The following is a 15477-nucleotide window of genomic DNA, read 5'->3' on the forward strand; positions in this document are numbered from 1 at the left end:
CAACAAAGTAAATGTTTTGAACTGAAAATCCACAAAACTATCACTACTGTAGCTAGGCAATTATGCTCTTAACTAATCCAAAATCTAGAGCACTAAGGGCATTAAGGGACACCGTGTTTGTGTGTGCATATTTTCTCAAATTAAGGCACAATGGCACTTGATAAACAACTATAAATGGGCTCAAGACTGACCCTTGAGGGACCCATTTTTAAATTCCTCATCTCACCAAGCAAATCAGATTCAGACCAAGATCAATAAAGCTAGAATAGTTCTAATTTCAATGAATTTAATTTCTAGTTTCATCATTATCACCACCACAATACACATTCTAGCATCAATGTTATTTTGGTACTCAGTTAATATCTGGGGTATTACTGTCTTCGGTATTAATATCATGGCTTGTGCATTATTTGTACATTCCATCACCGATCAAACTGAAACTCTACACAACAATGTCTCCACTCTGCCACATGACAAATTGTGCAACGGTTTTGGTGTTAAGCGAGTGAAAAGGGCCACGTGTCATCATGACAAAATCACATCAAAATATTTTTTTTTGCGTTCGAAAGAGCATACGAGGTGTCACCGTGGTAGGTGACTTATCTTTTAGTCAGAGGCAAAAAGGACTTTACTTTCCATATAAAAATCCAAAACACCAAGTCCAATCATCGTCGTCATCGTCTTCATCACATCCGTCTCTCCTCAGTAGTGGCTGGCCATTTCAATAGGTGATACTGTATGATGGATACAATGGCAACAGAAGAGCAACGTGGAGCTAGTTTTCAGGTTCCATTAAGGTTCAAGTGAGTTAGTCTCTCAGACACAGAGAGTGTCTTCTCTACCCAGATAGTGTTGTAGGGTACCTGGGTAATGTAGTGTTAGGTGTCCTTTCTACCCAGATAGTGTTGTAGGGTAGCTGGGTAATGTTCTGGTGTCCTCTCTACCCAGATAGTGTTGTTGGGTAGTGTTCTGGTGTCCTCTCTACCCAGATAGTGTTGTTGGGTAGTGTTCTGGTGTCCTCTCTACCCAGATGGTGTTGTAGGGTAGCTGGGTAGTGTTCTGGTGTCCTCTACCCAGATAGTGTTGTAGGGTAGCTGGGTAGTGTTCTGGTGTCCTCTACCCAGATAGTGTTGTAGGGTACCTGGGTAGTGTTCTGGTGTCCTCTCTACCCAGATAGTGTTGTAGGGTACCTGGGTAGTGTTCTGGTGTCCTCTACCAAGATGGTGTTGTAGGGTAGCTGGGTAGTGTTCTGGTGTCTTCTCTACCCAGATGGTGTTGTAGGGTAGCTGGGTAGTGTTCTGGTGTCTTCTCTACCCAGATGGTGTTGTAGGGTAGCTGGGTAGTGTTCTGGTGTCTTCTCTACCCAGATGGTGTTGTAGGGTAGCTGGGTAGTGTTCTGGTGTCTTCTCTACCCAGATGGTGTTGTAGGGTAGCTGGGTTGTGTTCTGGTGTCTTCTCTACCCAGATGGTGTTGTAGGGTAGCTGGGTAGTGTTCTGGTGTCCTCTCTACCCAGATGGTGTTGTAGGGTAGCTGGGTTGTGTTCTGGTGTCTTCTCTACCCAGATAGTGTTGTAGGGTACCTGGGTAGTGTTCTGGTGTCCTCTCTACCCAGATGGTGTTGTAGGGTAGCTGGGTAGTTTTCTGGTGTCTTCTCTACACAGATAGGTTGTCTATCCATTAAAGTTCATTGAAGTGAGTAAGAAGTCTGTCTCAGATAAGGTGTAGGGTTGTGAGTAGACGTGTCTCTCAAATACAGATAGTGTTGTTTTATGGTAGCTGGGTAATGTAGTGTAAGGTGTCCTCTCGACCCAGGTAGGGTTGTAGGGTAGCTGGGTAATGTAGTGTTAGGTGTCCTCTCGACCCAGGTAGGGTTGTAGGGTAGCTGGGTAATGTAGTGTTAGGTGTCCTCTCGACCCAGGTAGGGTTGTAGGGTAGCTGGGTAATGTAGTGTTAGGTGTCCTTTCTACCCAGGTAGGGTTGTAGGGTAGCTGGGTAATGTAGTGTTAGGTGTCCTCTCAACCCAGGTAGGGTTGTAGGGTAGCTGGGTAATGTAGTGTTAGGTGTCCTCTCGACCCAGGTAGGGTTGTAGGGTAGCTGGGTAATGTAGTGTTAGGTGTCCTTTCTACCCAGGTAGGGTTGTAGGGTAGCTGGGTAATGTAGTGTTAGGTGTCCTTTCTACCCAGGTAGGGTTGTAGGGTAGCTGGGTAATGTAGTGTAAGGTGTCCTCTCTACCCAAGCAGGTCCTCATACTGCTTCCTGAAACAGTCCCCTGCAGGGAAGAAGTCCCAGCATCTCTCCTGGTACATCTTCCACACATACGACTCCTGTGGAGGGAGAGGGAAACACGCAGTACGATAAAGGGTTTCATGAGTGAGAAGGTGTTTTTCGATGACCTGTGACCTGTTTTCATATGATAAAGAGAAGTGTTATTGTACGTACCTGACCCGTGTGTTCAGTCTCGTCCTTGTTGATGAGGTACATCAGGAAGAAGCTGCACAAGGACAAAAGCAGTGTCAAAGGAGGCCAGTTTGATCAAAATATTACCTCAGGCTTTCATCCAGAGCCTCATTGGTTAAGCACATCTAATTCAATTCAAACGAAAGTCTTTTAATAGAGCAGCTCTGGTTGTATGTGCTTGAACAACATCCTCAGTCAGTCAGTATGTACTCACAGGTAGTTGGCCAGGTTGTGCTCTTGTAAGGTGTGGGTCTCAAAGCCGTGGGGTGTCGTGTCAAAGTAGTCGTTTCCAATTCCACAGATGAAGCATTTAGTCTACAAGAGGATGGAATGTGTTAACCCAATCAGATACATTCCCCTCCCTTAACATATTAGCCTTTATTCAAGAGGATAACATGTTCTGTTGTGAAGAATATGGAATCGTGTCAACGACTTAACAACAACAGAATAACATTGATACAGTAGGTTCTAGGTGAGACCGGGTGAACTCTCACCTCCAGACCGGGTGAACTCTCACCTCCAGACCGGGTGAACTCTCACCTCCAGACCGGGTGAACTCTCACCTCCAGACCGGGTGAACTCTCACCTCCAGACCGGGTGAACTCACACCTCCAGACCGGGTGAACTCACACCTCCAGACCGGGTGAACTCACACCTCCAGACCGGGTGAACTCTCACCTCCAGACCGGGTGAACTCTCACCTCCAGACCGGGTGAACTCTCACCTCCAGACCGGGTGAACTCTCACCTCCAGACCAGCTGAACTCACACCTCCAGACCAGCTGAACTCACACCTCCAGACCAGGTGAACTCACACCTCCAGACCAGGTGAACTCTCACCTCCAGACCAGGTGAACTCTCACCTCCAGACCAGGTGAACTCTTACCTCCAGACCAGGTGAACTCTTACCTCCATATCCTCCTTCACCTGCTCCTGCTGGTCTCTCAGTTCCCCAAACGCATCAATAATCAAACCTGGAGTATTGAATAAGACAGCATTTTAACTTCACATTTATTACACAGGAAAGCCTAGTCCTCGCGGCTGTTGTTTTAAACAGCAAGAAGCCAGGTACAGTGGTTTCCAACCTGGGGTTCTGGTACCCCGGGGGTACCAATCCTATCCACAGGGGTTATTTGGGAAGACTCATATGACTCATATCGTATGGCAAAACAATGTGATCAGAGGTACAGTAACCAAACAAGGTTGAGAACCAGCGGCCTGGTAGATAACGTACCCTGGATGATGGCCAGGAGGATGACGATGACGAAGAAGAAGAAGGTGATGTCAAAGAGGATACGCCACAGCTCGTAGGGGTCTCCGGCCGGGTCCTCGAGCTCATCACCGATACCACCGCCGGCCCTCACCCCCGCGTACAGGTGGAACAGATAGCACTGAGGAGGATATACAGATAGCACTGAGGAGGATATACAGATAGCACTGAGGAGGATATACAGATAGCACTGAGGAGGATATACAGATAGCACTGAGGAGGATATACAGATAGCACTGAGGAGGATATACAGGTGGAACAGATAGCACTGAGGAGGATATACAGATGGCACTGAGGAGGATATACAGGTGGAACAGATAGCACTGAGGAGGATATACAGATAGCACTGAGGAGGATATACAGATGGCACTGAGGAGGATATACAGGTGGAACAGATAGCACTGAGGAGGATATACAGATAGCACTGAGGAGGATATACAGATAGCACTGAGGAGGATATACAGGTGGAACAGATAGCACTGAGGAGGATATACAGATAGCACTGAGGAGGATATACAGATGGCACTGAGGAGGATATACAGGTGGAACAGATAGCACTGAGGAGGATATACAGATAGCACTGAGGAGGATATACAGGTGGAACAGATAGCACTGAGGAGGATATACAGATGGCACTGAGGAGGATATACAGGTGGAACAGATAGCACTGAGGAGGATATACAGATAGCACTGAGGAGGATATACAGGTGGAACAGATAGCACTGAGGAGGATATACAGATAGCACTGAGGAGGATATACAGATAGCACTGAGGAGGATATACAGATAGCACTGAGGAGGATATACAGGTGGAACAGATAGCACTGAGGAGGATATACAGATAGCACTGAGGAGGATATACAGATAGCACTGAGGAGGATATACAGGTGGAACAGATAGCACTGAGGAGGATATACAGATAGCACTGAGGAGGATATACAGATAGCACTGAGGAGGATATACAGATAGCACTGAGGAGGATATACAGATGGCACTGAGGAGGATATACAGATAGCACTGAGGAGGATATACAGGTGGAACAGATAGCACTGAGGAGGATATACAGATGGCACTGAGGAGGATATACAGCAGTTTTGGATTCCTTCCTACAACATGTTCTGTGAGTTGTGGAATTAAGTCCAACCAAGCCATCTATTAGTGGATTCTCTTAACGACTTAACGGATGTGTATAACTGACTGATACGTGCTATGACACAGTATCAATACTACTTTGTTGAGTCATCTATTAGCAGTGAGTAGAGGGGTGTGTGTGTGTGTGTGTGTGTGTGTGTGTGTGTGTGTGTGTGTGTGTGTGTGTGTGTGTGTGTGTGTGTGTGTGTGTGTGTGTGTGTGTGTGCGCAGACTTACAGTCATCATGTCGTCACACTTCATGTCAGGTGCGTCCTCGTCCTCGCTCTTGTTGTAGAACTTCCTGAAGAAGTTGAAGGCCACCACAGTGTACAGATACACCACCACCGCCAACAGACCTACAGTCAGCACCAACTGTACAGAGAGAGAGAGAGAGAGAGAGAGAGAGGGGTCATTATTAGTGAAGATGTTGAAGGCCACCAGGGTGTAGATACACCGCCAACAGCCCTACAGTCAGCACCAACTGGAGTGAGGACATTCCTATTCACAGTGTTCTCTACATACACAAATGTAAAGTGTGTTGAGCAGGGGTTGGAACCGGTTCAGGGAACAGAACAGAAAACATTTTCTTCTTCTTCTGAGGAACAGAAACATAACCGGGATCAAACGTGATCTCTGGTGTTCCTGAACAGAACCGTTATTTTATTATCTTGAGAACCGATTTAATAATATTCTTTTTAGTTCCCAAAAAATATTCCCAATGCCTAGTATATCATTGTGTAATTTGGTTAAGCTACAATGTTAGTCATAGTCTCAACACATTCCAGTTCCCGTCCTGATGTTCAGCGCTTCAATTTCCCTCCATGTCCACTGTCTCATCTCGCTCCTGCACTTATCTGACCAATCAAGTATATAAACAACTATCTTACCTGTTCTGATGCAAGCTCCTCTATCGTCGCTAATTTATTGAGTAAATTCATGAGCTGAAGGCAAAAACAATGTTGATTTCACAGGTTTTTAAAAAATTACGAAAACTTGGGGGTTTTGAACTGGTTCAGAACTTTAAAAACATTTTTATGGAACAATAGGAAAATTATTTAGGTTCCAACCCCTGGTGTTGAGACCTGGGTAAAATAGACAAGACTTCACTTGACTAGAATGAGGATATCAACCTTTCGTAACCAGCAACCGGACCTGGGTCAAATTTAAATGTCATTGGTATCTCTGTGCATTCAAATTGCCATTGATAAAATGCAATTGTGTTTGTTGTCTGTAGTTTATGCCTGCCCGTACCATAACCCCACCGCCACCATGGGGCACTCTGTTTACAACGTTGACGTCAGCAAACCGCTCACCCACACGATGCCGTACACGTGGTCTGCAGTTGTGAGGCCGGTTGGACGTACTGACAAATTCTCTATAATGACTTTGAAGGCTTACAGTAGAAAAATGAACATTCAATTATCTGGCAACAGCTCTGGTGGACATTCCTGCAGTCCGCATGCCAAGTGCACACTCCCTCAAAATGTGAGACATCTGTGACTTTGTGTTGTGTAACAAAACTACACATTTTAGAGTGGCCTTTTATTGTCCCCAGCGCAAGGTGCACCTGTGTAATGATCATGATGTTTAATTAGCTTCTTGATATGCCACACCTGTCAGGTGGATGGATTATATAGGGCAAAGGAGAAATGCTCACTCAAGGATGAAATAAGCTTTTATTTTGTATTTATTTTGTATGAAACATGGGACCAACACTTTACATGTTGTGTTTATATTTTTTGTTCAGTGTATGAGATGTGCTTGATTTAGCTTGGAGTTTTTTGAACACACAGGTATTTGACATGTATTTGACCCCAGATCTGAAAGCACCCTATTGCCCCATGTGTCTGTCTGGGAGGAACTTCCTTGCTTCTTGTCACTAAAGTGATATAACTGCTTTACCATGTGTTTTCAGATCATTGCAAATAAGGGAGAGGAGGCGACTTTAGACAATTGAGATGTCCCCCTGATCTACAGTCTAGTGATTCAAATGTCTATGTGGCTCTCTGACGGTGTCTGGTGGTGTTATTGCCACATGCCTGTTTTCCGTTGTGCGTGACGGAGGACAGGATGGTCCGGAGGGTCTTGAAGCCCATGGCGATGTCCAGCAGATGGGCAGCGAAGAAGAAGTTGTTGAAGTGCCCCAGGATGGACATGGTGGCGTACCAGATCAGGTACAGGAACGACTGACATGACAGAACAAGGAAAAGTGAAGCTCAGTCCGTCACTTCATCAGTCTAAAAATCAACGTCAAATCCTTAGTCCTTTCACCTTTGTGTTTGCCGTTTGGAAGGGACTGGATAGGTGTAAGCAGTATGGTGATGGCTCCAGCTAGCCTCCTGATGGCCTCAGGGTGGTTTGACCATACTGCTTACACCTATCCAGAGCCTTATTGCCAGCCACAAACACTGAAGGAGGAGGGGCTAGGTTGACTGTTTGGCTTTATTGAGGGAGTAAACACTTACGTTGTCAGTCAGCACCACTCCCATTTTCCAGATGTGGTACTTGGTGTCGATAGAGCTCAACCTGCCATTAGGAAACAGACAGAGGTATCTTATCTGGGAAACACAGAGGTTTCTTATCTAGGAAACACAGAGGTTTCTTATCTGGGAAACAGACAGAGGTTTCTTAACTGGGATACAGACAGAGGTTTCTTAACTGGGATACAGACAGAGGTTTCTTAGCTGGGATACAGACAGAGGTTTCTTATCTGGGATACAGACATAGGTTTCTTATCTGGGATACAGACAGAGGTTTCTTATCTGGGATACAGACAGAGGTTTCTTATCTGGGAAACAGACATAGGTTTCTTAGCTGGGAAACAAACATAGGTTTCTTATCTGGGAAACAGACAGAGGTTTCTTATCTGGGAAACAGACAGAGGTTTCTTATCTGGGAAACAGACAGAGGTTTCTTATCTGGGAAACAGACAGAGGTTTCTTATCTGGGATACAGACAGAGGTTTCTTATCTGGGATACAGACAGAGGTTTCTTATCTGGGATACAGACAGAGGTTTCTTATCTGGGAAACAGACATAGGTTTCTTATCTGGGAAACAGACAGAGGTTTCTTATCTGGGAAACAGACAGCGGTATCATCAGCTGGGAAACAGACAGAGATTTCTTATCTGGGATACAGACAGAGGTTTCTTATCTGGGAAACAGACAGAGGTTTCTTATCTGGGAAACAGACAGAGGTTTCTTATCTGGGAAACAGACAGAGGTTTCTTAGCTGGTAAACAGACAGAGGTTTCTTATCTGGGATACAGACAGAGGTTTCTTAGCTGGGAAACAGACAGAGGTTTCTTATCTGGGAAACAGACAGAGGTTTCTTAGCTGGGAAACAGACAGCGGTATCATCAGCTGGGAAACAGACAGAGGTTTCTTATCTGGGAAACAGACAGAGGTTTCTTATCTGGGAAACAGACAGAGGTTTCTTAGCTGGGAAACAGACAGCGGTATCATCATGTATTTTACTGTGTTGATGTGAGAGATTACTTTCTCACCAGCGGTTAACTAAACTGAGGTACTATGTCTATCACTATGTTTATTAGCTACGTGTTTTATTAGCGATGCATCAGCCAGCATTCACATTATTACGAGTTTTGTTAGAATGACATGAGAAGAGTGGATGTCTCACCAGGATACAAGAGAAGCCGCCTCCACCACGGTCTCCTGAGTCGGGTCGAAGTCCAGGGCGGTCTTATCCAGACCCAACAGCTCAGCTATCCGCTCAGCACCATACATGTCTCCATACTTATTAATGACCTATAGACAGACACATACATGTCTCCATACTTATTAATGACCTATAGACACATACAGATCTCCATACTTATTAATGACCTATAGACAGACACATGTCTCCATACTTATTAATGACCTATAGACACATACAGATCTCCATACTTATTAATGACCTATAGACAGACACATACATGTCTCCATACTTATTAATGACCTATAGACAGACACATACATGTCTCCAGACTAATTAATGACCTATAGACAGACACATACAAGGAAAGACATACGGTTTGGGTTTATAGGATTGTTATACTACACTATGACATTATACTGTATAGTACTAGTGTATAATTCTGTGTGAATAACATTATTATTATACATGTTTATATTAGTTTTGAAATCCCACGTACCTTCCGTTTGATAAACTTGTCCCAGTAATTATTGGGGAAGGACCTTGAGAAAATTAAGAAAGAAAAATAGACATGGTATCAGTCGTTCAATGTCTCTCCAATTCTCTATTTGGAACATTCATCTGAAGCTGGTGACTTTTTCAAGTAGACGTGTTCATATGAGTTTACACAGTGGTTGACTTGGGCAGGTGCTGACGGGAACTGAGTACCGGCACCTCAAATGTCCTACTGCTTTACACAGTGGTTGACTTGGGCAGGTGCTGACGGGAACTGAGTACCGGCACCTCAAATGTCCTACTGCTTTACACAGTGGTTGACTTGGGCAGGTGCTGACGGGAACTGAGTACCGGCACCTCAAATGTCCTACTGCTTGAGTTCCTGCACCTCTCATAGAATCTTAGCTCAAAAGTACTGTGGAACTCCCGCACCTAAATATAAAACAGTACCGGCAACCGCTCCAGTCCAAGTCAGGCACTGAGTGTACCTCCGTGGTAATGACTCACGGGGTGTTGATGACGAGGCGGTCCCACTGTCCCGTGATGTCATCGTCTGCCGGCTGCTCTGTGATGTAGAGACCCTCAAACTCCAACAGCCTGGCGATCCCCTTCTCTCTCTTAAACACCACCAGAGGCACCTGGGAGGGAAATGGATGACAGGAGAGAGAAAAGGGTGAGAGGAGGAACATTGAAGAAGGAGATCTTTAGAATAGAAACGACGGACCGAGACGAACGGGTAGGCAGACGGACAGAGAGATGTTGTGAAATGATGTGATCGGTTGCTGATTGATTAAATGATTGTAATCACCTTGAGAAAGTAGTAGCCAATCAAACAGAGGATAGAGAGGGCGGTGTGGAACACAGCCAGGAAACACAGTGTAGGAGCCATGTAGCCTGTACTCTCCTCCAGGACAAAGTACTCCTCACCACCTTCCTCATCATCATCATCAGTCCAGGAGTCATCCTCATCGGCAGTCACCTGAGGGCAGACGACCCACAGAGAAAATGTGTTTTTATTTCTATGGCAAACTGCACAATGGTCAAATCGCAGCAAACACACAACCAGCTCACGATGTTGTCTCAAAGTTGACTCCAAGTGGTCATACAAGCAGCCAGGTCGTTCAAGATTGATGTCGAAATTGGACATCTATCTCACGTCCTGATGACGTCGGGAAATGCCTTCAAATCCGGCAACAGTGAGCACTATTACTATCAAGTAGGCTTGGTTTTTGCTAGGGTGTTGTGGATAGGCGTAAACCCATGACTCTGGATCAGAAGGTTGTGTGTTCGATCCCAGTTGTGGGTTTTGACTATCCCTAACCTTAGCCCTTACCTTAACCATTCATAACCCTATCCCAAACCTTAACCCTTACCTTAACCATTCATAACCTTAACCCTTACCTTAACCATTCATAACCTTATCCCTAACCTTAACCTTAACCCTTACCTTAACCATTCATAACCCTATCCAAACCTTAGCCCTTACCTTAACCATTCATAATGAGTGACTAAACTTCATGTTTTAACTCTATCCAAAACCTTTACTCCTTACCTTAACCATTCAGAATGAGTGACTAAACTTAACCCTTAACTTCAAAATGTGTCATTTGAAGAAATGTAATGTTACAGCAACAAAAACACTTCTAAATTTGACGTTTGGAGAATGTGGATGAACGTCTAATTCGGCAGTGAGACTATGAGACCTTGTTACATACAAAAGCCTGGTTATTGGTAAAGAACTGTCAACGTATGGTGGGAAAGAAAACACCTCCTCATCTCTCCATCAACGGATATAATTATTTGCATCTTGTAGAAAAGAGAGCAAGAAAACATTAAAGGTCATAATAAATTACCCTGTAGAACAGTAGAATGAAGTTGATGGCAAACGCCACAAACAGAGCCAGGAAACGCATGTTGTAGAAGTTGCGAGCCAGCGTGTTCTGCAAACACATGGAACAATGAAAGTTAGACATTTAGTCATGATAATACATTTAGTCATGATCATTTAAAGCAGTCTTCTGAGGTGAGCGTGACTGCAATGAAGACAATAGTGGAAGGTCACTGTTGACAGCAGGTGGCAGGCAGAAAAACTATTTCTGGAGAGATTTCCTGCGCTCAATATGCGTAAATGTAGTCGATTTTGAACAAGCACAATGTCTGATGTATCACCAGCATCTTGGCCTGGTAGATCTCCAGCCCTGCAAAGAAGCTGGCAAAGAAGGAAGTAGGAGCATCCTTTGATTGGCCGTTTCTGGACTTGGGGGCGGGCTTCTCATGAGCCACTTCCTCTTTAGGCTCCTCCTCCTTGGCCTTGTCTTCCTTCTCCTTCTTCTCTGTGCTGTGAGAACACAAGATGGCCGCCGATCTGTTATCGATCTGACACCAGCACATAGCTCTGACAACTCTTAGAGAGCTGAAACCCTAACACAACACAACACAGTCTTTCGTTTCATTCCATTATTTTAATTTTAAGAAAAAAATATCCATTAAGATCAAACTCTTATTTAAAATAAACTGTCAAGATGCGAGCAACCGAGCACAGGATTTGAATTTATGTTTTAAATACACTTTAAATCAAGTTGATTTTAACATGCCCTTCATGTTACATAGCTGAAGTAAACATACACACAGACAGAGATAAATAAATGTATAGACTACTCACTCTGCTTTCTCTGGTTCTGACTCTTTAGTTTCTTTAACAGCCTTCTACATGAGACAGACAACAGACGGTTAGAGGGGATCAGTCTTCTAAATGAGAGACAACAGACGGTTAGAGAGATTCAGTCTTCTACATGAGACAACAGAAGGATAGAGGGGATCAGTCTTCTACATGAGAGACAACAGACGGTTAGAGAGATTCAGTCTTCTACATGAGACAGACAACAGAAGGATAGAGAGGATCAGTCTTCTACATGAGACAGACAACAGAAGGATAGAGAGGATCAGTCTTCTACATGAGACAGACACCAGGCAGTTAGAGGGATAATTATTAGTGACATCATCCATGTGAAACAAGCCTAGGCCTACTGAGAACTAGTAGGCTATACAGAAGCCATCGAAAATCAACATTGTATATGATATCTTCCTGTTGTCTAAAGTGTTATAAGCTAATCAAGCCAATGTATTTCATTTCTTATTTTTATTTATTTTTAAGGTTTAACAGATATAGATTGCTCACCTTCTTCTCCACAGTGGCGGTGATCTCAGGAGTCTCAGAGACGTCTCCCAGTCCAGGATCTACATGTTTTAAACCTTCCCCTTTCTTTGGTGTGGGATTAATCATCTGCATTAAGATGTCCTGCTCTGCCTTGTCCGACGGTTTGATGGCCTGGTCTGTCCCGCCCGACACCGAATCACCAACCTCGGCCTTCTCCATCTCCAACACATCGCCGTGGATACCAAACTGGGTGGGGTCGGGCATGTTACCCAAGATGTCTGTCACCTTCATGTTCTTGGCTCCTTCAAATCAAATCAAACTTTATATAAAGTGCATTTAAAAACATCGCAACACACTTATGAGTAGCCAAAAAACAATAACGTGAAATAGGGGAAAAAAACGAAATAGGCAATGAAAGAGAAAAGAAGATAAAAAAAAAAGATCCCACCTTCGACGAGGCCGCCTCCGAACATGGATGACCAGATGAGGTGGAAGAATCCGAAGATGAGGCTGTAGATCCCCTTGAAGAACCCTGTAAAGAGCGTCCAGAAGAAGGAGAAGAACCCAACGGTCATCTCCTTCAAGCTCAGCTTCTTGGACTTTTTGTACTGCTTCTTGAGGATCTTGAAGGTCAGCATCTGTCTGAAGTTGGAGATCTTCTTCTTGGCGGAGATGCAGGCCATGGTGAAAGCCGAGGAAGCCTCCAGCTCGCTATTCTCCTCTTCCTCTGCAAGCTCTTCTAATAAGTTGTGCACCTCCTCCTCTTCCTCTTCCGGGCGCTCCACCACGTCGGGCTCCGAGATCTGAGACGCAAGCTGCATCTCAAAGATTGTATCCTCGCAGAAGTTCACAAACATCTCCATCTTCTCGCTTTCTCCCCCCTCGTTGACCACGTCAAAGATGAACTGTCTCTTGGACTCTTTGACCTGTGGCTTCTCCCATTGTGTACGACTGGACTCGCTGATCTCAAAGTAGACCCTCTCGATGCGCTTCCCTCCGCCCATGATCTCGATGCGGCCCAGGTACGGTTCGAAGTAGTTCAGCACGCTCTCGGCTGGTTCCAGGAAGGTGGCCAGACGGGGATCGTGAGGCATGTGCTCAGAGAGGTTAGTGAGCAGCACGGCTACGTTGAAGCCGATGTCTTTGGCCGGCTCGTGGAACCGCTCCACAAACTCCTCGTAGTTGAACATGTCGTTCTCGTCGGCCTCGGCGCAGGAGAGCAGGAACTCGATCTCCGACTGGGTGTACTGCTTCTGGTTCTCCATGGACTTCTGGAAATCTTTCTTGGAGATCACCCCCTTGTTCTCTGGGTCGTACTCCCTGAAGTTGTCAGACGTGGTCAGGTCCTTGATCTTGAGGAACATGTCGAAGAACTTGAGGATCATCTCTACATTGCTGGAGGACTCCACCAGAGTGTCCACCATCTGCTTTCCTATTGTTCCATTCACCACGTTGCCTAGGAGACATCACATAAGACTGGGAATCAATGTCATGTCATATTTACATTCTTACTTACTTTAATTTACATTCTTACTTTACTTTACATTCTTACTTACTTTAATTTACATTCTTACTAACTTTACTTTACATTCTTACTTTACTTTACATTCTTACTAACTTTACTTTACATTCTTACTTTACTTTACATTCTTACTAACTTTACTTTACATTCTTACTAACTTTACTTTACATTCTTACTTACTTTACTTTACATTCTTACTAACTTTACTTTACATTCTTACTTACTTTACATTCTTACTTACTTTACATTCTTACTTACTTTACATTCTTACTTACTTTACTTTACATTCTTACTAACTTTACTTTACATTCTTACTTACTTTACATTCTTACTTACTTTACTTACAAACTTACTCTTACTTTCTTCCTTGTTCATATTCACACAATCAAATCACATTTTATTGGTTACATACACATGGTTAGCAGAGGTTAACGCGAGTGTAGAGAAATGCTTGTGCTTCTAGTTCCGACAGTGCAGCAGTATCTAACAATTTCACAACCTATACCCAATACACACACATCTAAGTAAAGGAATGGGGTTAAGAATATAACTTGTATTATGTGGATACCTACAGTATGCACCATTACTGCTATGTGTAAATTATTGACTATATGGTGTAAATATATACGTTCAAACAAATGCTTGTGTGGTGACCGATACCTACAACGTCTTAGATAAAGTCCTATTTGAGTGAATCTGTAGTAGGTTCTTACCCTCGAGCAGTGACAGCATCATCACCACCATGTCCTGCTGAAGATCCATCAACTCCTTGAGCAGCTCAATCTGACACGAGTCCTAAAGGAGCACCGACCGTCGGAAGAACTGCATTAACACTGTACTGCCATTCATTTATTAGTACGAATGACTATTTATTCATTTGTATTTATTAGTACTTAATAATAAAATAAATGAATCATTCATAATACAATGTATTTATAAAGCATTTTTCATTATTTTTTTTTATCTCAATAATGCGTACAATACAAAGTTGCCGTGCATTAAAAATACACAACCAAAAAAAAAATAACATTCAACACAGATGAATTTCATGATCTAATGTTAGAGAGATTTTACAGGCCTAATCTAGGAAGACAGCATCTGCATTCCTCTGGACGACAGAACAAAAAACTAAATCTACTATTGAGCGCAACTATCACTACAAGCCAGAAGAAACTAGGATATATATTAGACTAGATTTTTACAACAGACCATATCACTGAGACGTGGACAGTTCTAAACAGTGTCACAATGGTCAGAGAACAGTAGTCAAAGACAGTAGACAAGTGGTGGTTAAACTCCTTTACATTGTAATGCCTTTAAATGGTTGACTGTGTAACTGTGTTCATGGTTATTGGGGTTAAAGCTCCTGCTGAAACGCCCCTTTTATTGCAGGATATAGGCATCAATACAATTTTTTATATTTTTTATTTTTTTTATTTAATTAAAATTTACCAGGTGAATTTAAACCTTAATTTACCAGATAAGTAAACCTTAAAACCTTTACCAGACAAGTTGAATGAGAACATATTCTCATTTACAGAAATGAACTGGGGAAAAATTGCTTTGCATCTAATGACCTGCTTGTTGATGTTGAGGATGTTTGGTGCGGTCCTGTGTGGGTGAATCCTATACTCTTTGAGGCTATTTAAGTGTAGTAGTAAGTAAGCCTTGAGCTCCAACGGCCTCCAGGGCAGGAACCCATCTCCCGTTTCTGTAGTGAGAGGCAGCTTGATGTACAAGTACATCCCCTGAATAGTCTATTGAAATGTGAGTGATTTTTTATAAGATCA

At 43.6% G+C, this 15477-nt stretch overlaps 1 protein-coding gene across 7 annotated transcripts in view; it reads right to left on the minus strand.

The window, feature by feature from the left end:
* Positions 1 to 269: 269 nt before the first annotated feature.
* LOC139555982 (ryanodine receptor 3-like) overlaps positions 270 to 15477 on the minus strand; it is a 218236-nt gene continuing 203028 nt past the window's right edge. For 5 of the 7 annotated variants that reach the window (XM_071369419.1, XM_071369416.1, XM_071369421.1 and 2 more), the window contains 18 exons: positions 14401 to 14482; positions 12614 to 13621; positions 12187 to 12467; positions 11671 to 11714; positions 11178 to 11346; positions 10862 to 10948; positions 9817 to 9987; positions 9516 to 9646; positions 9013 to 9055; positions 8496 to 8623; positions 7322 to 7382; positions 6896 to 7042; positions 5094 to 5228; positions 3691 to 3847; positions 3366 to 3430; positions 2672 to 2772; positions 2440 to 2491; positions 270 to 2324 (listed from right to left, as the gene is read on the minus strand). In XM_071369419.1, coding sequence (XP_071225520.1) covers positions 2229 to 2324; positions 2440 to 2491; positions 2672 to 2772; positions 3366 to 3430; positions 3691 to 3847; positions 5094 to 5228; positions 6896 to 7042; positions 7322 to 7382; positions 8496 to 8623; positions 9013 to 9055; positions 9516 to 9646; positions 9817 to 9987; positions 10862 to 10948; positions 11178 to 11346; positions 11671 to 11714; positions 12187 to 12467; positions 12614 to 13621; positions 14401 to 14482 — 2958 coding nt within the window. In that variant the 3' untranslated portion in view covers positions 270 to 2228. The other 2 variants (XR_011671046.1, XM_071369420.1) reach the window with 2 other exon arrangements.

The sequence above is a fragment of the Salvelinus alpinus genome, chromosome 27, assembly GCF_045679555.1.
Source record: "Salvelinus alpinus chromosome 27, SLU_Salpinus.1, whole genome shotgun sequence".
Lineage (NCBI taxonomy): Eukaryota > Metazoa > Chordata > Actinopteri > Salmoniformes > Salmonidae > Salvelinus > Salvelinus alpinus.